General features: G+C 41.4%; 1 protein-coding gene and 2 long non-coding RNA genes across 5 annotated transcripts; 1 reads left to right on the top strand and 2 right to left on the bottom strand.

The window, feature by feature from the left end:
* Positions 1-619: 619 nt before the first annotated feature.
* Positions 620-20,895, top strand: LOC102076543 (polymeric immunoglobulin receptor). 2 transcript variants are annotated; one of them, XM_025905858.1, is made up of 10 exons: positions 620-709; positions 9,770-10,132; positions 10,213-10,332; positions 12,639-12,974; positions 13,500-13,841; positions 14,067-14,420; positions 15,616-15,894; positions 16,140-16,484; positions 17,420-17,504; positions 19,967-20,895. In XM_025905858.1, the coding sequence occupies exons 1-10, from the start codon at positions 676-678 to the stop codon at positions 20,013-20,015; spliced, it is 2,307 nt and encodes a 768-aa protein (XP_025761643.1). In that variant the 5' UTR covers positions 620-675; the 3' UTR covers positions 20,016-20,895. The 2 variants fall into 2 exon arrangements, with proteins under 2 accessions (XP_025761643.1, XP_025761642.1); XM_025905857.1 differs by having other exon boundaries at positions 10,213-10,335.
* On the bottom strand, positions 902-1,719 carry LOC112846413 (uncharacterized). Of its 2 annotated transcripts, none has more exons than XR_003219347.1 (2): positions 1,413-1,719; positions 902-1,310 (listed from the first exon to the last, which is right to left on the bottom strand). It is a non-coding gene; the product is annotated as an uncharacterized LOC112846413 (long non-coding RNA). The 2 variants fall into 2 exon arrangements; XR_003219346.1 differs by having other exon boundaries at positions 1,417-1,719.
* Positions 5,395-5,941, bottom strand: LOC112846420 (uncharacterized). The gene is made up of 3 exons (XR_003219357.1): positions 5,896-5,941; positions 5,651-5,803; positions 5,395-5,511 (listed from the first exon to the last, which is right to left on the bottom strand). It is a non-coding gene; the product is annotated as an uncharacterized LOC112846420 (long non-coding RNA).
* Positions 20,896-24,971: the final 4,076 nt, after the last annotated feature.

Raw genomic sequence — 24,971 nt, 5'->3', positions numbered from 1 at the left:
TTAAATGTCATAAATTCTGTTTTCATGGATGCCTGGATGTTAAACTCAATTGTTACACGTGGTAGAGCAGAACGCTGATCATTTTATTAAAGATGAAAGACTTTAGACAGTGTTTTAACTCTCAGTAATGCCACAGTGATCATTAGATATATGGACCTGCAGCAGAGTTTAGGCCCAGACACGGCTAGTGACGTCAGACTGAACAACCGGATAGCGAGGGGCCACTGTACCTCAGAGTGTGTAGTTCACACTGTTGTGTTATATGTGTTTAAGGTGAAATGATTAGATGCTAGAAACATGAACCGTGGTATAAGCTCACAGTCAACAGCTGCATCAGTGACAGAGTCCACTGTGTGGGCTCAGTTCACAGGCAGAAAGGAGGTGGTGTGTTTCACTCCTTTCTGTTTGTAATGAAGAGCTTTATTCTTTTATTGGAGCATCTTTAACATTCGTACAGTCTGTGAGTGTTACAGCTTCTCACCTGCACATCACTCTTTATTTCTTCCCTTTCCTTTTTCCTTGTATTCAACACTGTAAAGAGCTTTTATTATGAAGGTTCTCAGGGAGGAGGAGACTTCCGGTAGAAAGTCAGTTTTTTTTGTGCGCCATCTTGTTCAGAGTGACGTGTCTGGGAGCGGTCGGTGAGGCTCAGCTGTAACGGGACTGTTACCGAGGATGAATATGAAGATGATCGTGCTCCTCTTACTCAGTAAGAAACACACACACACACACACACACACAGAGGTGTGGCTGCATACCGAGTGTGTCGCGGGTCTGTTTTTTTAACCGCTCATGTTCACGTTCATCGAGCTCGTTCGAAATTTTCAGATAATCTGGCATCTTGGTCTTTTTGAATGATAATGTAACCGAGCACAAGGTATGAGTGAACGGGACAAAGAAATAAATTGATCATTTATTTATTACATTAATTAAACATACAAATTCCCCTTATTTCCAGACAGGACTTACAACACATCCTGCTGATATCCCAGCTGCACATGAGACTTAGCACACTAACTGTGCGAATATAACTACACTGCAACCCGTCACACCCCGCTTAGCGACACTGCAACCGTGACACGCACTGCAAACAATTCAGGTCTCAGCGCAGCTGGGAATCAGCGCTATGCATGGCCTGCAATCTGGGAGACAAAGGGAAGTGGCACAAACAATTAAACAAAAAAGGGAGGTTAGTCCACCCTTAGACAACTCACTCTCAATCAATAACCGCCTTTACGGCTGGACGGACTAACCAAAAGAAAATTACAAATCAATCAAAAGAACGAAAAAGGACAGCAGAGACAGCACAGCTGAAAAACAAACAACATTATTAATTAAAATATTACCCAATAAAATACCGATTTTATGAAACCATTTAAAATCATGAAGCTAAAACCAAACACTCAATATACCTACAATATTGATCAGTTTCCCTGCACGCAGTCGATCTAGGGCTTGATCAATTCTTCTGTTAAAATTGGTGGTCACACTAAAAAAGTCCAACGACACATTAAAAATAGGCACATACAGCCAGCAAATGATCCAAACAAAACGGCAAAAGTCTCTCACCGACAGTATACCCACTCACACCCGAGTGAATTAATTGCCTCTGGTTTCTTCCACAGAAGAGCGCTGACTTCACCCCACACACCCACTACCTTTTCACAGCTCTTCAGCCAATCACCTGGCAGAGAGCAACAAACTGCCAGGTGACACTTGTTACAACCATACCAAGATATTTAACCTTATTTTTTAACAGGAACACCTGATATAATAGTATCTGTGCAGAATTTAACAGGGAGAAATTCACATTTTGGAATGTTGAGTTTAAGACCAGAGTCTATTGAGAAATTATTGACAACTTTGAGAGCTTCATCAACTTGATATTTATCCTTTAAAAAAAAGTGTTGTGTCATCCGCTAGTTGAGTAATAGATAATGTTCTGCCAGCAATAGAGAGACCCACTACACTGCTGTTTTTAAAATGAATAGAGAGTAACTGCATAGGAAGAAGGAAAAGAGATGCAGAAATTGGACAACCTTGCCAGATCCCACGGTTGATATCAAATCTTTTCGTTGTACCAAATGGGAGTTTGATTGAGCTATTTGGATCTGCATATAAAGTTTGAATTGATTTTTTAAACATATTTCCAAAGCCAAAAATATAAAGAGCTCTGAACATGAATTCATCTTCAGTGAAGTCAAAAGCTTTATAAAAATCCAAAAAAGAATGAAACTATTATCTGTGATTAGATCTGAATAATCCAAAATATCAATTACCAGTCTTATGTTGTTAGTTATGTGTCTGCCAGTCATAAAACCAGACTGTGTTTCATCAATGATATCATTAAGTGCACATTTTAACTTTTTAGCCAAACACATAGCAATTATTTTATAATAGTTATTCAGCAGTGAAATAGGTCTCCAATTTTCTATCAAAAGGGTGTCTTTATGAGGTTTTGGAATCAAAGTAGTTAGTCCCTGAGTCAAAAAAGGAGGGAGCTTTTCATTATCAATGCTTTCAATATATACTTTATGTAAAAAGCGTGATAAGTCCTTTAAAAATAATTTGTAAAATTCAGAAGTCAACCCGTCATTCCCTGGACTCTTATTAAGTTTCATTTTATTAATAGCACCTTCAATGTCTAGTATTGTGATGGGGGCAACACACATAGTTTTATTATTGTCACTAATTGTCTTAATATTACCTAAGGAATTATAGAATTTTCATGTCTTCTGTAGAAAGATTAGATGTATATAAATTTTTATAGAAAAGTTCACAAGTCTTGGAAATCACTTGAGGGTCTTGTGTGATGACCCCATCTGAACAAAGTTTAGTCATGCTGGCAAGAGCATTATGATGTTTTTCTAATTTGAAAAAATAGCTAGAGTTTTGTTCTCCCTCTTCAAGCCATTTCCTTCTTCACCACACAAAGGCACCTTTTGCCTTGTATATATTATCTAATTTTATCGGTAGAATTTAAAGTCTGTTCCGGTTATCTTCAGATAAATTATCAGGTGATCTAGACAAAGTGATAATTTCAGAAATTATTTCTGACTCTTCTTTTTGTCTATTTTTAACTATTTCAGCTCCCCTTTTCATTAAAAGGGACCTCAATTCAAATTTCATGAGCTCCCAATTTTTACAAAAAGCATTTTCAACACATGCCTTGTTCCAATACTCATCTATTTTTGTTTTAATTTCCTTTACCAAAAAATCATTCAGTAGAAGAGAATTATTTAATTTCCAATATGAATTCACTCTTTTAGATGGTTTACTGGCATACAAACATATCTCCAAAAGAATTGTTTTATGATCTGTCAAGGGTGTTGGCAACATTTTTGATGTAGAAACATATTTGGATAAAGGATCAGAAATTAGCCAATAATCAATACGAGACTGTGATGAGCCAGATCTATTTTTCCATGAAAATTCCTTAATTGTTGGATTTTTGAGTCTCCAGATATCAATTAGGTCTCTTTCATTCATAAAATCCAACCTATAATTACTATTTTCCTGACTTTTACTTGGCCATCTATCTATCATGTTATTGAGTGAATAGTTCCAGTCTCCTCCTAATAAAATCTTTAGATTAGCAAATTTACTTATTAAAGACTCAATTTTTTCATTCACAACAAGTATTAGGTCCATATTCTCCTGTTTGTTATTATAGCCGCAAATGTTACCCAGTAAGAGGGTCTGATCATTAAAAAAACAACCAGCAAAATAAAATGCCCTTTTGGATCAGTTTCTGAAGATATAATTTTTCCATTAAATTTATGCTTTAAAATCAGAGTTCCAGCTGAATGGTTTGTGCCATGAGACATCCATAAATCTTCGCCCCATTGGGATTTCCAGAAGTTAGCGTCCTTAGGTTCAGAATTGGATTCTTGTAAGAAACAAAAGTCAGTATTCAAACTTTTAGCGTATAAGAACACAGCTTTCCTTTTGGTATTGTCTCTTAGTCCTCGAGCATTAAAAGAAATAAAGGATAAAGATGAAATTTTGAAAAGTAAATTAACTTTTTACCCTGAGAAGAGTGTGTAAGCTTCAGAGAGAGCAGAACTACTCACAAAACATTTTAGCAGCAACAGCATACTATAAGTCTTCAGAACAATAGCAGGGCTCTAGACTAACTTTTTGCCATGGTTGCACTGGTGCGCCTAAATTTTATTTTTAGGCGCACCAGCACAAAAGTTAGGCGTACCCAAATTTTTTAACTGCATTGCTTAACACCGCAGTTTTACATGTTCACGTTTTTTTGATTTGTAAATATTGATTTGTAAATGATTAACTAACAACCTTTCAACACAAAGCTCTTTATTTGTAGCAAAGTTCTACAAGAAAGATTACTTAAACATGCTTGTGCTTAAAGTGCTTCACTGAGCTGAAATTTCAACATTAAAGAAATTTAAAACATCTCAAGATATATTAAATAAAAAAAACCCATCTAAATTAAAAAGTTACTCAAAGTGTCAAAGGCTTCAATCTGAACATTTCAATATCCGAACAACTTGTTATCTTATGGACTGTCCTCCATTGCAGTCACATGCCCCTCAGATGGCCAGCTCCTGTAATTTGGCCTTCTTGATCTTTCACCTTGGGTGAACCAGCTTGCCACACTCTCTCTAGCATCAAAATCTTCCAGACTTGGCCCCTCCACACTGATTCTTATCAGGTCATCCACTGTCTCTGAATGAAGGGATGCTCTTGTGTCTGATTTAATTCTCTTCTGTGCAGAGAACCCTCTTTCACATACCGCAGCTGAGACAGGTAGGACCAGCATAATGTGTACAAGATGCAGGATGTTCTGAGAGAAAAATACATTCAAGAGATTTATTGAACCAATGTGTGTTAGATAGCAAAACTTACACAATCTTAGGAAAGAACATCAACCAAAACTGACCTTGTACTGGTCAACATAAGCTCCCAAAGGCTGAGGTAGGTCTTGTCTTTGAACATCTTGGCAATTAACAGCTTCAAACTTACAAACTCTTCTTTTGCAAGCTCTGCATTTACACCATTTCTGAAAATGATGTGGTTTACACAGCTAATCAATGTTCACATAAACAACATATCTACAAGCAGCACACATGATATCGTAGCAATCCACCAGCTACCTTCTCAGGACTGTGGAGAAGTGATCCAAGAGAAAAGCAAGGTCATCAGCACCATGGTCCGCTAAATCCTCTTTGTTCTCTGGCCAGCTATCATGATTGAAAATGTTGAAGTATTTGACAGCTTTGGTTGTGGCTGACTCAGAAGCACTCTCCTCTGTTGTAAGAACAAATACATTTTAATAAATGAAAATAAAAATATAACAATGCTGTTAACAATAATAAAAATATTTCTTATCTACATGTATTTAATACACTTGCCTAGGAGACTACTGAATCTTGCTTTCAGATTTTTCACAGTCGATTTGATTCTTGCATCCATTACTTTTTTAAGTTTAGTGGCAGCAACACCATCTTCAGCCAGATTTGATGCCTCTCCTTTGAGTGTTATTGTCTGTGTATTGCATAAATGATAAATAGAGATTGTGATATTGATATTAGAAAGATTTGTGCAAATGTAAATAAGAAATAATCATAAAATAATAAATAGTGTTCTCTGTTTAAATACGAGACACAGCTATATGTAGGCCTACCTGGAATTTGTAGACTGCCATTTCACCCTCTTTATCCTGCTGCCTCCTCTGCAGCCTCATATCAGTCAGGAACTCTGACAGTCTTCCATGAGGCTTGGGTCTTGCAACCATTACCTCTGTGGTCACCAGCAGTTGTTCCAGGCTGCAAACGACCTGTTTGGGTATAACAGTGTTGTATTTTTAAAAAGGTTGAAGATGACCACAAACACAATTCAAATATACACATCCCACTTCATCTCACTTACCTGTGGTAGGATGACACCATTTCTTTGAAGTAGGAGGCTAAACCTAATAATGCCACTGAACACATCTGTAATAAAATGGCAAAAGGCCACAAAAGTGGCATCTTCCACTGATTTCTTAACCATCTTCCACTGATTTCTTAACAATAAAAATTAGTCACCCTAGAACACTGATGAACATTCTTAAAACATTCTTAAAAAATATAAAGTCAATAATAATTGCGTAATTTGCTCAAATAAAAAGAATATTCATAAATAATGCACTGACCTTTGTAGCTCGGCCTGCAATGTCTGCATTGGCAGAGGAACCTGCCAAATAGTCCATGTGGCGGTACACAGTAGTGAACTGGCCTGGTTTCAGAAAGGTCTCCAGGGCCCTTGAAACATGTGGGAGCCACCTTGTTCCCTTCACCCCACTGGGCACCAGCACATTTACTCCCAAGTCAGCCCCAATGACCCTGAGCTCTCTCATTGATTTTGGGCTGAAATGATACGTCTTCCAAATTAAATGGAGAAGGTCATACAACTGCCTGATCATTGGAATGTCCCTCTGAACTGACAACATTGCCAATTCCAATCTGAAAAGATAGTAAACTTTAAAATGTAGATATATCTTCTCTATAAAAGAAATTAACCCACAGTGACTTTAGAGTGTCAGGCATTTCTTGTCTTCTAGTCTTACCTGTGAGGCATACAGTGGAATGGCACAATGTGGTCACCTGCCTCCTGCTGCAGAAGGGCTATGACACCCCCTTTGCTGCCCAGGTTAACAGCAGCGCCATCAGCCCCCATAGCAATGATTTTCTCCAACCAGTTACTGCACTGGTCCCCAAGAGCAGCAAATGCTTTCTTTGAGGCAGCATAAACACCTAAACGAATAAAAAAAAATACCATTTACTTATCAGATCAAGAGTTTACAATGCAGTCTTTTTCAGTTTCAGTTTCTATATTCATGTATTATTGCTATGTTTGATTTTCAATGATAAGAATATGCTACATATGGTTAATGCAGTAAAAAGACGTAATATTATTAATTATATTATTTACATAGGCTACGTGACATGACATGACATGGCTTACCTTTGGCATGGGCATGCTCGACCTCAATGTGTCCAATCAGTATATTCGCTGGTCTTCCTTTTTGCAAGATACGAGCGTACACAATGACGCATTCTTTTGTGGCGATGTCTGCCTCTCCATCGATCAGGAATGCCATGTATGCACTGTTCGCAATTTCCACTGACGTCTTTTTTTTCAGTGTGTCAGTGATGACGCCTATAAACTGGGCGCACACAACATCATTGCTGTATGTGGGGTTTATGTCCAAGCCATTTTTCTTGTGAAGAGTTATTTCTGACTTGAACTTAGTAAACGGAACTTCTTCTTTTGCAATATTGTAGGCGATGTTAAACTTAATGATCATCTCGGCCTCCTCGGATGACCTGTTTACTCCTGCCTGCCGCTGAAAGGCAGTGGGAAGAGGGGACATTTGGGCAGTGCATTTATCGCGGCATATAATGTGTCTTCTTGATGCTGTATGCTTTTTCAGCGTTTCAGGTCGAAACGTATCAGAGAATGTATTAGATTATTATTAGTAGTATTATTAGCACGTATTAGACAAATGCAGTGTTGCTGGCCATGGTCTTTCCACACTCGCGACAATAAATGCAGTGCATCATATTGTCAGCTTGGCTGTATCTTAGCCAGGGAAACTGGTCAAGCCACTCGATTCGAAATTTATACATTTTTTCACTTTTACTTTCACTGGGCTCCGGCTGGGAGTCGATTGTATGTGGCTCATTTTTTGATGCCGTCTCCGGACCAGTGTTTGACAAAAACTGAGAGGTTGATGGTTCCGTGTCAGAGCGCTGGCTCAGAATTTTGGACTAATCAGGCCTTAACTTAACAAAAAAGTTATCAATTGTTCTTTTCATATTTTCTCAATACCAACTTCATACACTTCTATCGGACCTAGCTACTCACCCTTCTCTATCTGCCCGTACTTTCAAACGTAAACATACGAGGCCTGCAGGAATATCTGGACCACGGCCAATCACAGAGGTCCCCGCCTTTGACTATCTCTTGGCTATCTCTCTCGCACCGGTGCGACCAAGTATTTTTTTTTAGTCGCACTATTGAGAAATTTGGTCGCATTTGCGACCAAATTGGTCGCACTCTAGAGCCCTGACAATAGGGAAGCTATTGTTATAGCTATTGTTATAGGAAGCTATAGCTCCCTGAGATCTTCTGAGATAAAGTTAATTGTAACCTTCAGGTCGCTAATACTTTTCTCGATGTTAGCTCCTTGCTCTTCGATAGCCATCTTGAGCGTCGTTATAATGCTTTCCGCCGTGTCAGTTTCCATCACTGTTTTCTTACCAGAAGGTTTTGACGGGGAGGAAGTAGGAGTGATAAGAGCTCTCTTATTTGAGCCCAGGTTTTTTGCCATCACATGTAGTTAGAAGTGTGCACCTTAGAGTTCGCTTTGCTGCTTTTAAAGGAATTTTAAGACAGAGCGAGTTCTGTAACAGACCGTTCACAGCGCCGCCATCTTGGCCCCCCGCAGATGGCCGAGTTTATTAAACTCCACCGACACAGCGGTGACGCAAATATGAAGGCTAGACCGTCCCATTTCACAGCCTCGCACTTCCGGCCTTCTCGGTCTTCGAAGGACCCGGCCCACGTAGACTGCGAAGGCCGGGTCCTCCGAAGGATGCAGCCGACGTTTTGGCACACAGCTACAGTCGCTACACCCCAAGTTACTACTGCGCAGACTCTGGCTCCAAAAATGCAAGATGGCAGCCTCCACATGCAATATTTTGGCTTCGTTTTTGTACAATTGGAGGAGGCGCTGTCGCGTCGTCCATGTTTTCTACAGTCATTGGTTTAAACATGTGTAGTACAGACATCAGGAGACAGAGAGGGTGGATGCTAACAGGCAGGACTCGAACCCGGGCCTGGAGGGCTCTGTGAGTCTCCTACTCGACACCCTGACCCTGGCTGTACACTATTGTACTGAGCAGCGTGTGTGTGTGTGTGTGATGATCTGACTGCTCAGACTGCAGCTACAGGAAGTTCCCACTGAGCCTTATAGATGTAACAAACCTGAACAGGGGGAGGAGCCACAGATGCAAACAGAAATTAGAAACAGTAAACCAGCCCTCCTCCTGTCACACAGCCAGGGTGCTGTCAGCTCAGTGCTGTAACTACAGTTTTAACACAGATGAAGCTGAGACCTCCACCCACACAGAGAAACAAGCACTCCCACCCAAAGCCGATTTTAAGAGGATGAGACAGAAACATGTACTACGTATCGGTACCACGTGTAAATACTACATATTGGTGCTGCTGCAGCTGAGGAGCATAAAATCATTCAGTTAGTAACACAGAGTTTTATCTGTTGTCTGATGTGACAGCCTGAGTTACTTTCAGCTGATGTTATTCACAGCATATACGCTACATTCATATAATTAACACATGACTGCAGACAGATGAGCTTCATCCACCTGACCTGAGCCCATCTTTCACTGCTCACCTGCTGGTGGACCTGAGTGACCCTCACAAGAAGCTCCTCTCAGCTGCTTCCTCTGATGTTCTGAGTACAGAGCAGGTTTTAACTGTCTGAGGGGAGGACAAAGGGTCTGCTGTGTGTGCAGAAGCCTTTACTGTACACATGTGCTTGTGTTGTGTTGGTGATTTGAGCTGGATGGAGACACTGATGAGCTGGACAGGTTCACTGTTACAGACCTGAGCTGATGGTTCATGTTAGCACTGCACTGTTTCTTTGCTGAAGTGTGTGTGTGTGTGTGTGAGAGAGAGAGAAAGGTCATGTGACTGTGAAGCACAGGTCTCACCTGTTTCATGTTTCTGTCTTCAGTTTCCCAGCATGCCTCAGGGGTGGAGGTGTATGAGGGGGCGGAGTCTGTCCTGCTGCCCTGTCGGGTACAAACTGATGTTTCCAGGAGCTCCATAGCAGCAGTGTGGGACCGTGATGGGCTGAGTGACAAAAAAGTTCACCTGCGTACGCAGAAAAGTGACGATCTTGATGAGGGTGATGATCTTAGTGGTCAGAGTGATCTTTACCAAAATCGAACATCAATGAGAGTCGATGCTCTGCAGACTGGAGACCTCAGCCTCACTCTGAAGAACCCCACAGTCTCTGACAGTGGAACCTACACCTGCATCTACCGTAAAGAAGGACAAGATCAGAACCGGACTGAAGTACAGCTGAAAGTCACACGTCAGTGGACAGAGGTCAGATTGAAGTGAGTTCATACAAACATGTTGATGATGTTAATGTCTCGTGTGTTTGTGTTACAGAACCTCCTCCTCCTCCAGTCTGGCCCAAAGTACTCTCAGCTGTGCTGGTTACTCTGATCATTCTGGCTGCTGCCTTTGGTCTGTTTATGTGCTGTGCATATAAAAGGATGAAGGACAGAGAAGGTGTGTGTATGTTTTATAATGTGTGTGTGTGCGTTTCCACAGAGCAGACCAGGAAGTGGAAGCAGCAGCCCTCACCTGCACCTGTAACTCAGTAACACGACAGTCACACATTCAGTCATTCAGTTATTGTGTTCATATTATCAATAACAAGAATTAATCCCGTACTGAGGTCACATGACTAACGTGAGCATCAGAGCACTTTTCCAGGATCAGCTGGTCTGAGCAGCTTCAGTGATTCAGGGTCCTTAGATGGAAGAGCAGATCCTCTGCCACCAATCACAGACCTGTTCCTGAGGTCTGGTGTTCTTCTACAGCTGAGCTGTTACTGACTCTCCAATACCAGCAGCTCACAAACCAGCTTCTTTCAGCACTTACTGCTGTACTCTAGGGACACAGTCCAGAAATGTTTGTTACATAGTAGCAACAAATATAATTTTTCACTTAGTAGCAGCTCATTGCAGCTTTAAATGGGGATCAAGATGGCGCCGGTGTAAATGGCTGCTCATCTCTGGCTTACAGTTTTGTTTGTTTTTATATTGTTCTTGTCATGTGACACTCAGGAAATTTGCTTTCTACTGGTGTACGATCGACAGTCGCTTCTAAAACTCTGAAGTTCTGATCAAAACACAGATCGGTTTGCTAACGGAGAACAGAATTCGTGGTGCCCGTTGCTGTCACAAATCCCGACTGGCCTATGCCGTGCTGTCACGCTACCTCCCCTGCGAAGGCGTCGGGGTAGGCGCAGTGGTTGGCTAGTTAAACTCAAGCTCTTCTTGGTGCACCATCCAACTACCATCCAAGCAATACAGAGATTATTTCAAGGAGTTTTTGTGCACTGACACTTCCTGGACCCTGTGGATTCCTGCCTCATCCCTGTGGTCGGCCAGGATGACGCACCGCTCCTTCGTGACCCCTCTTCTCCTCGGCTCAGTGTGTGCACTGGGCGAACCCTGACAAACTAAGGCTGCTGTGTGGGGCTCCCTGTGTCGCTGGGGCTCATACCTCTGCCCCAGCTCCTGTCAGGATTGGGCTGGAAAACGCCAGATCACTGGTGAACAAATCTTTTATTCTGAAGGAGTTGTTCACCTCCTGGAAACTGGACTTCATGTGTGTCACTGAGACTTGGCTTAACACTGGTGAGTCCAGTAATTTATCTGAACTATTACCAGCAGGTTGTTCCTATTTTAACACACCAAGGACATCAGGGAGAGGAGGAGGTACGGCGGTTGTTTTTAAAAAGGATTTTAAATGTGCTCACGTGTTTTGAAGTCAGTCGCTCAAACTCTGTGCTCTTTGCTGTTATTTATCGTCCCCCTAAATACAATAAGAACTTCATAAATGACTTTTCAGAATTCCTCGCTGGGATTATGCCCAACTATGATCATGTTCTTATTGTGGGAGATTTTAATATCCATGTCTGCTGTCCTGACAAACCTCTAGTGAAGGAGTTTTTAAGCCTTATTGACTCTTTTAATCTGGTCCAGTCCGTACCTGCTCACACACATGAACACGGACACACACTAGACCTGGTCGTGTCACATAGTCTACCTGTGTCTGAGGTGGAAGTGTCTGACACTGGCTTCTCTGACCGTATGGCTGTATTATTTGATGCTGTGTTTTCACAGTTCAAACCAGCGCTTCTGTTCGCTGCTGTCAGATTTGATTTCAATCTTCTTGCCAAACTATCCTGGACTCTGTGGCGCCATTAAAACCAGGCAGCCCAAGACTAAAACCGAGCCTTGGTGTAGTGACACGATGCGGCTGTGAGAAGGGAGAGCTGAACGCAGATGGAAGAGGGGCAAACTTCAGGTGTCTCTTCTAACCTCAAAGGACTGCTGGCATCTCTATCAGGATACAAAATGGTGCTGCACAACTTTTAACTGGAACTCCCAGTTAAAGTCCCTTACTGGCTTCACTCCATTGGCTGTCTGTTTATGTTAGAGTTCATTTTAAAATTCTGTTTGTTTTTAAATTGCCCCACCCTGACCTTAACCACCCCAGGTTTCCCAGGTCAGCTGATTAGCTGCTCCTGGAGGTACCCAGGTCCAAGAGGAACAAATCTCCCACGTGTGGGACTAATAAAGGTTAAATAATCGTTTGTTATAATTCAAAGTTAGTACTGACTGTATGTTTGACAGAGGAAAGCAGCTGTTTGTGCAGCCTCTCACATCAACACACAACAGTTCAGCTCCAAGTCAGAGAAACACTGAAAACAGCAGCTGCTGGTTACACAGCAGAGGAGATGATGGAGGATCAACCTCACTCATGTCTGTCTGTCTTTAAACCTCATGTTCTCCTCTCAGCTCTGCTGCCAGAGGTGGTGGAGGTGCCACAGGGGGAGAAGTCTGCCCTGCTGCCCTTTAAGACCACAGCTGACCTTCCTCAGGATGTCACAGTGGAGTGGAGAGACTCCAATAACATGAAGGTCCACGTGTATGAGAGTGGAAAACATCAGCCAGATAAACAGGACCAGGGTTACAGAGGTCGCACAGAGATGAATGAAGATCCACTGAGAACTAAAGACTTCAGTCTGACCCTGAAACACCTCCGCCCTACTGACAGTGGAGTCTACACCTGCACCGTCTACCACAAGGATGAACACATGCTGCTCCAGAAAGTAGTGACTGTCATTGTCAGAGGTGAGTGTTACAGCTGTTTGTCCACAGTGTGAATAAGATGAATAAGATCCAACCAGACAGATTCTTGGGTGCTGTGTTCTTTAATTATTTTTAAGATAACCTTACTGATGTCTGGATATGACGGTATTTGTATGATCGTCTTTTTGCTACTACACATAGTTTTAACCTCCATTAGTGGTTTAATTCTCAAATGCTGTTTTCCAGGCCCATTTTCAGAATATTTCCATAAAGCTTGTATTGCAACAAACCTTTGGTAGGAGAACATACAAAGACATGCTTTGTTAGCATTTGTAGCATATAATTAATCACAGTTTGTACTGAATTTGTTTTTTTTCCCGACAGTACACACAGTGGGAATATTTAGTCTCATATACCACATCCATTTTATACCACACTCAACTGATTCATGTGTTAATTATGTAATAAATACCTGTGTCCTCTTACACAATACTGAACAACAGAGCAGTGTCCACTATGTCATGGAACTTTTTTTTCATCTGTCTGTGTTCTTCTGTTTTCTCTCAGTTCCTTCGCCAGAGTTGGTGAATGTGACAGATGCAGACAAGTCTGTCCTGCTGCCCTTTAAAACCACGGCCGACCTTTGTCAGGACGTCACAGTGGAGTGGAGACTCACTGAACTTGAAGAGAGGACGGTCCACGTGTATGAGAGTGAAAACAATCAGCCAGATAAACAGGACCAGGATTACAGAGGTCGCACTGAGATGAACAAAGACCCACTGAACACTAAAGACCTCAGTCTGACCCTGAAAGACCTCCACCTCACTGACAGTGGAGTCTACACCTGCACCGTCTACAACAAGGGTGGACACATGCTGCTACAGAAATCAGTGACTCTCAGTGTCAGAGGTGAGTGTTACAGCTGTTTGTCCACACTGTGAATCCCTGCATGTGTAAACCTGTGTGTCCAGCTGTTTGCAGCTGTGTGAGAATAAAAGCTGCACAGCTGTTTGTGCTCACACATCAACACACAACAGTTCAGCTCCAAGTCAGAGAAACACTCTGGTCCATCCTGTCCTCTGCTGGTTACACAGCAGAGGACAACCTCACTCATGTCTCTTTGTCTCTTTACAGAGAGTGTGCCAGACATTGTGCACGTGCAGATGCAGGTGCAACAAGGAGAGGTGTCTGTCCAGCTGCCCTTTAAAACCACAGCTGACCTTCCTCAGGACGTCACAGTGGAGTGGACACTCACTGAACCCACAGAGAGGAAGGTCCACGTGTATGAGAGTGGAAACAATCAGCCAGATAAACAGGACCAGGATTACCGAGGTCGCACAGAGATGGATGAAGATCGACTGAGAAATAAAGACTTCAGCCTGACCCTGAAAAAGCCCCACCTCACTGACAGTGGAGTCTACACCTGCACCGTCTACAACAAGGATGGACACATGCTGACACAGAAATCAGTGACTCTCAGTGTCACAGGTGAGTGAAACAGCTGTTTGTGTGAATCCAGTATGAATCAGTGAAATCAAAGAGCTGCTGATGGATCTGTGATAACCTGATACGATAAAATGTTTCATATGAGACACAAAAATGCTGAAAATGAATTTTAATAACTGAAAGTGTAATGAGATATTTTGTGTTTTCTATCTAATATAAGCTTGTTGTTAGTTGTTAATAAGAGCCTCCTGACATTCACTGATCAGTACAGATGAATATATTTGCTGGCACAGCTGCTCTTCAGGGTTCTGCTGATTGGTCGACTTCTTTAACGAGACTTTTTGGTAAATAAGTAACAAAGTGCTTCATCTTCTATATATATTTGATCGTAAACTAACATTGTTTAGAAACAATAAGTAAGACTTTGATTATTTAAATGTGTTATGGTAAATAAAAGCTGACAGCTAGTGCAGCAGCGTTTGGATAAATACAGATTTGCTGATGATGGAAAAGCACAAACAGAGTAAAGATGTTTAAAGGGTTTAGTGTGAAGACTGTGATCCAGGTCTGAAGGAGATCCACGTCAGCGTCCTGTCAAACCTGTCGCTCACTCAGGACTAAAAGTCTTTTTTTGTTCTGACATCACTTCCTGTGCTGTAAGTCCAGCCTCCAAACCTCTGATCAGACCCGAAATCTTCTGAACAGCAGTTGGTTTCTCTGAGGTTAATAACACACATATAACAGTGACAGTTCAGCATCAGCCCACAGTGAAGCTTCAGGTGACTCCAGGCTGCCAGCAGAGCTGACACACTGACAGAGTCTGACTGTGATGAAGCTTCACTCAGTGTTTAACATCCATCATGCTCCCGTCTGTAACTAGTGGCAACGACCACTCACAGCTGCTTAGTTTCACCAGGACTGAAAGCAGCACCGATAACATCAGAGCTTATAAATACTTTAAATATCACTCCTGTACCATCGATGCTCATCAGACTTTAAACAAAGGATCATCTCTGTGTACATGCTCTGTTTGATGGAAACAGTCAGCTGTGACTGTGTCCAGCTGTGTGAGAACAAAAGCTGCACAGCTGTTTGTGCAGAGGAGATGATCACTCACATCTGTCTGATCTCTTTTGAGAGAGTCTGTCCTGCTGTCTTTAAGACCAAAGCTGACCTTGGTCAAGTTTGTCACAGTGGAGTGGACTCTCAATGGTGTCTGTCTCTTTTCTCTTTTCAGACACTGTGAGCATGATTGGGACAGTGTATGGAAACAAGTCTTATTTGCTACAATTTAAAAATACAGATAAACTTGATCAGATTTCCAAAGTGAAGTGGGAACGTATACACCCCAAATACAAGTTCATAAAGGAAATAACACGCAATCAGGGAAATGAGAAAGACCTCAGTCTGAACCTGAAAGACCTCCACCTCACTGACAGTGGAATCTACACCTGCACCGCCTACAGAGGAAATGGAGACATCCTGCTAAGGCAATTGGTGACATTCAGTGTCAGAGGTGAGTGTATCAGCTGTTTGTCCACACTGTGAATCCCAGCTGTGTAAACTGTGAGTGTGCAGCTGTTTCCAGCTGTGTGAGAATAAAAGCTGCACAGCTGTTTGTGCAGCCTCACATATCAACACACAACAGTTCAGCTCCAAGTCAGAGAAACACTGAAAACAGGAGCTGCTGGTTACACAGCAGAGGAGATGATGGAGGATCAACCTCACTGATGTCTGTCTGTGTTCATGTTCTGCTCTCAGACTTCCAGCTGGAGAAAGTGGAGGTGATAGAGGGGGAGGAGTCTGTCCTGCTGCCCTTTAAAACCACAGCTGACCTTCATCATGTTCTCAGAGTGTACTGGACTGTCTCTGAACCCAAACACATGACGATCCACTACTTTGATGTGACTAAAAACAACCAGTCAGGTTTACAGGACCAGGCTTACATCGGTCGCACAGAGATGAATAAAGATCCACTGAGAACTGGAGACCTCAGTCTGACCCTGAAACACCTCCACCTCACTGACAGTCGTAGCTACACCTGCATGGTCTTCAACAAGGACGGACGCATCCTGCTACAGAAAGTAGTGATTCTCAGAGTCAGAGGTGAGAGTAACAGTGCAGTTAATGTTGAAGAAATGATGTAAAAAGATTGATAAGAAGTTTACACTATAAGAAAGAAAGTGATGGGTGTTGCAGTGTCACATTTAGCTGCACCGTCCCCTCTTGCTCCTGTAGTGAAACTACTCTCAGAAATATTTAAGGTGTCTAGTTTCATAAACAGCAGATCTTCACATGATGCAACCACAGACAGCTCACTGTGTTCATCTGGATGTTATTAATGGAGACTGAAGAATCCTGGATAATCCAGGTTAAATCCACATTCATTCACTGAGTTAAAGAGAAATGAAAATAATCATAAATACTTGCTTGATAACATCACTGTATGTAATTGGCATGACTTTAATTCATGATCCACAGAAAAGTGACGATGTTGTACTCCTTAGATGTACAGTTTGTATTTTATTTTGCAAAGATATTAAAACAGCGTAGTGTTTACTCACCAGGAACTTTTACAAGCAAATATAGAAGCTAAGTGTGTTAGTTTTATCTACATGATGCATATGAATAAAACCTTTGGACTACATAACACTGAGCACAATAAGATAACTAAACTATAAATGTGTCCGTGCAGAGTACATACAAATAACATCTGTGATACTTGTCCTTCAATGTAGTGTTGAACTTACAGCTGAGCGGCTCATGGAGAGCTGTGATTGGCCTGTACAGACAGGTGACCAGGTGCTGATTCAGTGAATGCTTGGTTTGCATTTTAAACATCACTCAGTCTCGTTTAACTGTAGGAAGAACAAATCTATGCAGAGTTCATGTATGTGGTCGTTTTCATCACTATTAAAGCTTGTTCCAGTGTTCCCACTACTCAGACTAAACCACAGCTGAGAGGAAAGAGTCACATGATCACCTGGTTTGTGTGTCTGATGTAGAAACACTGAGACTCACTCCTGTTTTCTCCTCTGCAGCAACATTAAAAGGAACCATAGAAGACATGCTTCCATGTCTCAGGAAGAGGACGGCACCAAATGCAGAGGTCAAAGAGGGACTGAGGTACATTTGCAGGGTCACAGAGTAGTGTGTTTACCTGTCACCATGGTAACTGCAGCTGGTCCAGTTTCAATGAGCTGCACTTTAAATATGGAACGATCTTTATATCATAAGAATAAAGAAGAAAAAGAAAAAATATAATCTGAGCAAATGATTTCATTTCACACGTGGGTTTTGAGGTTGGACTTAAAAAGAGGGAATGAGGTGATGTTTCTGAGGTCTGGAAGGAATTCCAAAGTTGGGGGGCAGAGTGGCTAAAAGCCCCCCATAGAAACAAGACGAGTGGAAGGAAGAGAAAAAGAAAGAGAAGAGGATGATCGGGGGCAGTGGAGTGGGATGGCGATCTGAACCAAGTCAGAGATGGTGGGGAGAGACAATGAATAGCTTTAAATGTATAGAGGAGTTTTTTAAAATTAATGTGAGATTTGACCGGGAGCCGGTGAAGCTGCTTCAGAACAGGGTGATGTGGGTGGAGGGAGTTTTGCTTCTCATCCATAAACTCTCTCCATCCTCTGTCATGCGACTCTTGCGTAGGCGGTAGAAGAGGTTTGCCGTGTTTGAGTGGGGACCGGTTTGTGGCATAATTTGCAGAGTACAGTTTTCTGCTCCGTGTCAGACTTTTCTTGCTACACAGCGAGCCCCTCGTTTAGGAATAATGTCCAGGATTTGTTTGATTGGTCTTTCTGTTTGTCATCATTTCAGTTTATTTTTCAAAATCTCAACAGGATCTTCAGCTTTATTGTGAAAGGTTTATGTAGAAAATAAACAAGCAGACGGCAGAGCCACACGCTGGGTTTACCGTCGTTGTTGCTTTTTTTTTTTTTTTTTTTTTTTTTTTTTTTTTTTTTTAAACCTGTCCCTTTTGGTTGTTTTGCCATCAGAATTATTGTCTAAAGGTGAAGAAAGATGCCCAACGGATTTACTTTACCAAATGGACCATCCCAGCCTTGCCGTAATGGTCCATCTGATTCACCTTTTATTGTTTATTTTATTTTCACTTGCTGAATACGGGACAGACTTGACTGGTGGAAAGAAAGGGGAGAAAGAAAGAGGGAAAGAAAAAAAACAAAAACCTGAGAAGAGGGACGGGGAAAAAGGGCAAAAAAACCAAAAACCAACAGAATAAGCAGACAAAAAATACATATATCGATGACCTGGATCACCTGTTGAGAAAGAAAAAAGAAAGCAAGCAGAAGAAAACAAGAGTAATAAACAAGATCACATTGATATATGGGAATATGACAGTAAATACTAAATATTAAACATTATTGTGCAGCACGTGAGATCGACAGCGCACAGTGTACTTTGAGGTAGGAGCCCAAAAGGGTGTAGTTTGTGTGTGTGATCACCCGTGTGTACACCTGTGAGCATGAACGCGCTTGTTTTTAAAAGGTTCCTTCATGTAATGATCTGCTAGAGGATGTGGGGGGCCACTGCCCCGACCTCCAGGGCATGAAGCAGGTATGGAGGAGCTCAAAACTCCAGACATCCAGAGGCCCCCAGAACACAAGAGACCAAGGAAGACCAACGGAGCCGCCGCGCCACTATCCCAGAAAGAGCTGAGGAGAGTCCCAGATGAGGGGTCACTCAGCAGCCGCGGAGCAGAAGCCAGGGGGGGGTTGCAGTGACGTGCCCGTGAGCTCCGCCGGCAGCCAGCTGTGCCTGAGTGACTGAGCCCTGTCGTTGTTGCTAATGACAACGCTTAAAAACAGTGGCTTGTCCTCCGTCCACACTGTGGTTACATTAAATATAAGAGAAAGAAAGAACTATAAGAAATTGATATAGCCACTACAGTGACCATCAAAACCATGAAAACATAAACCGTAAACAGTTTACATTGTGACACCATGAAACAAACGATCGTGTATAATATGAAACAATAGGCGTTTTCATATTGTCATCAGATATATAGCGTTATATCGAACAGCCCTATCCACTGAAGGGTCCTGACACCAACAAACTGACCAATCACATCAGGACCCTGCCCTCCTTTAGGCAAAGTGATCTGCACAGGCTAAAATGACCTTTGCTAGCAGATTAACTGTACAAGTGTAGCACGGCTGCAGCGCGAGCAGAGGAGAAACCTCTTTAGGTTTTGGCCTCTCTGTGCACCTGCTGCAGAGCTGCACTGACTTTATGCGCAAGGAATTTAATTATTTGCTTGAATTATGTTTGTTTTTCTTGCATGGGACTCATGATATAAAGATTATTCCATATTTAACACTGATTAATGGAACAAGGAGCTCAGAGCTCAGTGAGTGAGGACATGACATGACCTGCCCGTGCAGGTATGAATGTATGAACCTGGTTTTATTCTTGGCTCTGATGCTCATCCTAGTTCCAGCTGATCGATCACAGATCAGAGAACCGATCAGTCTGTTTGTAGGATATTGATCAGCTGGGATAGACTCCAGCATCAAACCCATGGACCCATATGAGTGTCTGACTGTCCTCTGTGTCCTCAGGAACAGGAACCATGAAGACCTTCCTCTGATGGAGGTTCATTCAGTTTGATGGTCACAGAGGAGGAGAAGCTGGTGATGGAGAGCAGCCTGTATACAGTATCTGTTGTGTATTCAGTAGTGGTGCAACGGATCAAAAATTTCACGGTTCGGATCGGATCAATTTTTGGGTCAGGAAAAATAGAAAAAGACAAAAATTCGACTCGCCGTTTACTTATTTAAGTATTTTTTATCTATTAAAAAAACATTCAAGTGAAGACTGATTCCACGCACTTATATAAAAACAAATTAAGGTGCAATATGGACATTATGGACCATGCTGGGCAGCCTCTGCATCCTCTGCACACGGCCATAAACAACCAGAAGAGTCTGTTCAGTGACAAGTTGCTTCTCCCAAAGTCAAGGACCAGCAGACTTAAAAAGTCCTTTGTCCCACACGCCATCAAACTGTTTAACTCCTCGCTGGAGGGGAAACGGGGACAGAGGAGGGGGGAACAAGTAGCTGTAGCGCCTTTTCACTGTGCAATAGTTTTTGTTAATATCCAACGGTGTAATAGACTCACAATACTTGAGGTGTGCCGTTCCCTTGTATTCTTATTCCTTCTTATTCTATTTATCCCTTTTGTATTCTCTGTATTTATAAATGTGTATATTTGGTATATTTCTGCTCACATTCTGCAACTTCTGTGGGTGCTGTGCTACTGGAAACTGAATTTCGCGGAGGAACCCACCCGAGGGATAAATGAAGTTTCAGCTAATCTAATGTAATCTATAGGGCAGTGCAGGGCTTTGTATCTACCACTCCGCTGTGATATAACGAGCGGTCATGGTCACGTGGCTTTCCGTAGCGCTGGAGGTCCACCCATTTGTAGTTAGAGCAACAGAAGATGCCTGGGACAGTTCAGCCATAACTTTAAACTTCTCCTGCTCATAGCAGGACTACTCAGACTCACTCTTAAATCTACGGGGTTAATGATGGGGAGGAGACGGAGAGAGACTGAGTACAGCTACAGAACCCACTTTCTGAAATGGACCCTGTTCACCATTAACCAACAATTCTGAGCTAACAAGTTGCATGTTATTCTTGGATGCGCTTGCAGGACCGGATTTAAAATAGCATGACAAACATATCATACCTGTTAAAGCCAAACAGTATCATCAACATAGCCCGGAGAACATTTGCTAATAAGATGAAGTTAGCTAAGTCAGCTGTCTCATCGTAGCAAAAAAAAAAAAAAAAAAAAAAAAGCACCACCTACCGTTCTTTATGCAACTTCAAATGTCGGACAAAGTTGGAAGTTGTTCCATCTCCGTCTGTGATTCTCTTCTTGCATGTTTTGCATGTTGCATTTCGTTTTTTGTTGACTACTTCGTAGTTTATGTACCCGAAAGAAACTACTCTTGGAAGCATTTTTGGCTCGAGTGCTTTTGTTCTTGTTTTTTTCAAATCTGGTTAATTTGATTGGCTGTGCTACAGCCCACGCTCACATACATACGGAGTGTGGTAAGAATGAATGAATGAATGAATAAAGTGAATTAATGGTCCGCACTTTTTATATAATATGTATGTTAAATTTTAGATTTGGGTAAAATATCAAGTCTTTTCAAGTAAACAGGTTCAAGTCACTGGTGTAAAAGTCCAAGTCAAGTCACAAGTCTTACAACCTTTTTTCAAGTCAAGTCTAAAGTCATAAAATTAATGACCCGATACTGACTCGAGTCCAAGTCATGTGACTCGAGTCCACACCTCTGGTAAATATATTTTGTATTTGTGATGCTCCGCAAAAATATATTTTTGAAATTGAAAATATATTTCTTTCAAACCAAAATACATTTCAAAACATATTTTAGGGTGAAGAAAATACATTTCCAACCTTACAGTAGAATGTATATCAAAGTATCCTTTATTTAAAATGTATTTAGTGCAATAATGATGATAATGATAATAATACTAAAAGTAACATGTTTTATGCACATCTGCAAAAAACAGTTGGATTCAAACAAAACAGAGTCAAAGGTCTATCACGAATTAGGTTGTTTATTCATTTGCTCACAGTATTTCACATTACACAATATCTCACTATAATGTAGCGTTCATTCAGGCAAACATTTCTTTGTTTCTTTATTCTTTATTTCTTTAGTAAGTACATATTCAGTAAATGCAGGTATGTGTCTCTTCCTAGGGGTCATAAAAACCCACCTCCCTTCCAGACCACAGTTATCAAGTTACAAATGTTGAGACCCCCACCTAGGTATGCCCTGAGGAATTTCCACTTAACATTAACTCCTTTCTGTTTTAGTTTCACAGTTCAAACTGGGGAGGGTCTCCTAAGTTCATGACACAGTCAGGCTTTTATTTATATCCAGGGAAGTGTCAGTGTTTCACAATAATTCTACATTCTATCTTAACACATTTCTAAACTCTAAAATAAGCTAAACATTCCTACACAGAACAGAACTATGCTTGGAAAAATATTGTCCCATCAGTTGATCCAACTCCTCCACAGTAGCAGGTGGAACTTTTCTTTTTTGAGGACGGCTTCTTTTACCTGTCACAACGAATGGTCTGTTTATGTTTTGATCAAGAACCTTTTTTTGGGCAGCTGAAGAGGAGAAGTCTATCTTATGGCCAACCTCTGGCTGTATCTTGGTCATATTACCAGGCAAAACCCAGTATGCAGGTTCATCTGTAACAGTCCCTGTGCCACAGATCCTGTTGCTTCTACAGTAAACAGAAGAGCAGCGACATGGCTGCAGGTCTCCACGACTCCGGCCATACAGGTGCAGTGGGCGGCTTCAACCTTCCCTGTGATGCTCACAATGACCTGTGGCTGCAATGCTGCAATTCAGTCTTTAAGAGTGCAGTACCTGAAACACAAACAGACAAAGTTCATTTAAAGACAAGAGCTTTAATAAGCCAAGGCCGACACAAATGTGTTTTATCTACTTTCAAATCCATTTATCATAAATGTAACAAATAAAGTGTTTTTATGTATCCATCTATAGAACGCTGCATGTTATATTCTAAATCTGCCTGTTTCTTTTTAGAAACCTAGCAGCAAAAAATTAGCCTAAAGTAAGTAATGCAAGGATGTAATCACTTTCAAGAGGGAGAAAACATAATGTTCGACTTTAAGTGACAATTATGGACACCTAATATGATAAGGAGATTCTGCAGGTCATTAATCAATGTATAAAACTAAAACAGAATGTATTTTTAGTGACACAGGACACAAACAAGGAAGCAAGATGTGTAATTAGGATTATTTATAATAAATATGAATTAATTAGGGCAATTTCTTTAACCATAAAGAATAACTAAATCCTTCAGGATAATGTCACATCAGTGCACTGAACTCACTATGTTATCCCTCTAACAGAGCCTCCACATGTTCTCACTGTAATTTCCCCTCATGAATGAATTTATGCTGCACTAATCTGAATGTTCGGGGGGAATCAAACACATTTTACTCGCAGTACTCAAGCTGACTTACCTTTGCTTGAATGACGGCGTACTCACAACGTGGAGGCTTAAAAATAGCCAAATCTTGTACCCAGTCCTTGGTGAATTGGATGTGCGCCTCCAGAGGTTTATAATTGCAAAATCGGTGCGCCGTGTATGCGCTGACTCCACAAACAAGGTACCAGAGTAGATCATGCTAAGTCAATAGCGGTTTGGTCTTCAGGGTTTCTACTCCACGGCTATATTTCATACGGGTCCACATTTCAACAATCAAGTACCGTCTCTTTGCATCTGGACACAATCTGTCTCTATACCGTCATTTTCTTTTGAGCTACGTTTCAGAATGGTTCGTAGCAATCTTGTTTTGTTTCGCGGCCAGCCAAGATGGTGCTGCGCTCCCACAATGCATTGCGACATTACGTCAACTCCAAAGCCCTTTGCGTGCAGGAGAGTATGCGCATGCGCATTGCCATGGTGGTTTAAAAAACAAAGATATAATGAAAAGTAATTAATAAAAATTAATTATTTAAACAGTCCCACAAATGTGCAATGAAAGTGCACAAACACTGTTTATTAGTTGTTGCTGTTTCTTTCTTTGTTTTTCTTTTTTTGAAAAATAACGACGTCTCTGAGGCGCGAATTCCGACAGTGAGATGAACGGCCGGTGTTGTGCCAAAGTAGTTACCCCTGGCAAAAATTGTTTCCCCATCCACGAGAGCGCGCAAAATAGGAGGAGCCACTTGCCCAGCTACATTCTGTACGCTACTTGTCACTGATCTGCAGTCGACGCAATACAGAGTAAAAAGCTGGAAAACAGCAGACTCGTTTAATTTAATATTAGTTTCGTGACAATATTAGTTTTGATATCACAAAGGGTATATTTGCAAAATAAGTCACAGTATAACCAATAACTACAGTAACTTTGGAGACGATTTCTTCTTCACAGCAAAAGTTATGGAGGGATACAAAATGTATCAGGCTGTGTGACATCGGCTGCCAAAATGTGTGCCCCCCCCATCAATAATGCACATTGGCGTTGCTATCATGAAAGAGTTTATTTTAAAAATAAGTCACAGTATAACTAATAACTACAGAAACTTTGGAGACCATTTTCAATTTTTTAGACTTCTTAATTTAACATCTACATCTATACATGTAGATATGAGTGTTCTCAACAATGTGTGCCATAAGAACACTAGCTGTGTAACTTTAGTGTCAACTATGTACAAGCGAAACAAATAAACACGTCTTCTGGTGGTGGGCTTTTCAAGCAGAGCTGGTGGAACCACTGCAAACACATCTCACACTGAATCTGTAAAAAAATAAATAAATACAAATCCCAATGTTAAAATGTCATTTATGGGAATTGATCATAACATTTAGCAGTCTTTCATGATGACATTACCCATTTGTTGTCAGTTTCATGCTCTTCTTCTCCGCAGAAATGACAGATGTTTGTCAGGTCATCTGTTTTAAAAAGTGAAAAAATAGCACATAGAGTATACTACCTACTGCACTTATTACTTAATTCAAACAACTATATGG

The sequence above is a fragment of the Oreochromis niloticus genome, linkage group LG3 (assembly GCF_001858045.2).
Source record: "Oreochromis niloticus isolate F11D_XX linkage group LG3, O_niloticus_UMD_NMBU, whole genome shotgun sequence".
Lineage (NCBI taxonomy): Eukaryota > Metazoa > Chordata > Actinopteri > Cichliformes > Cichlidae > Oreochromis > Oreochromis niloticus.
This window is presented reverse-complemented; position numbering and strand designations above follow the sequence as displayed.

What these genes read in the sequence shown, in the direction of transcription:
- LOC102076543 (XM_025905857.1), top strand. Translation starts at nt 676, where the DNA reads ATGAATATGAAGATGATCGTGCTCCTCTTACTCA. An exon ending in AGTACAGCTGAAAGTCACAC is followed by an intron (nt 10,133 to 10,212) that starts GTCAGTGGACAG and finishes TTTGTGTTACAG; the next exon opens with AACCTCCTCCTCCTCCAGTC. An exon ending in GAGGTCAAAGAGGGACTGAG is followed by an intron (nt 17,505 to 19,966) that starts GTACATTTGCAG and finishes CTGTGTCCTCAG; the next exon opens with GAACAGGAACCATGAAGACC.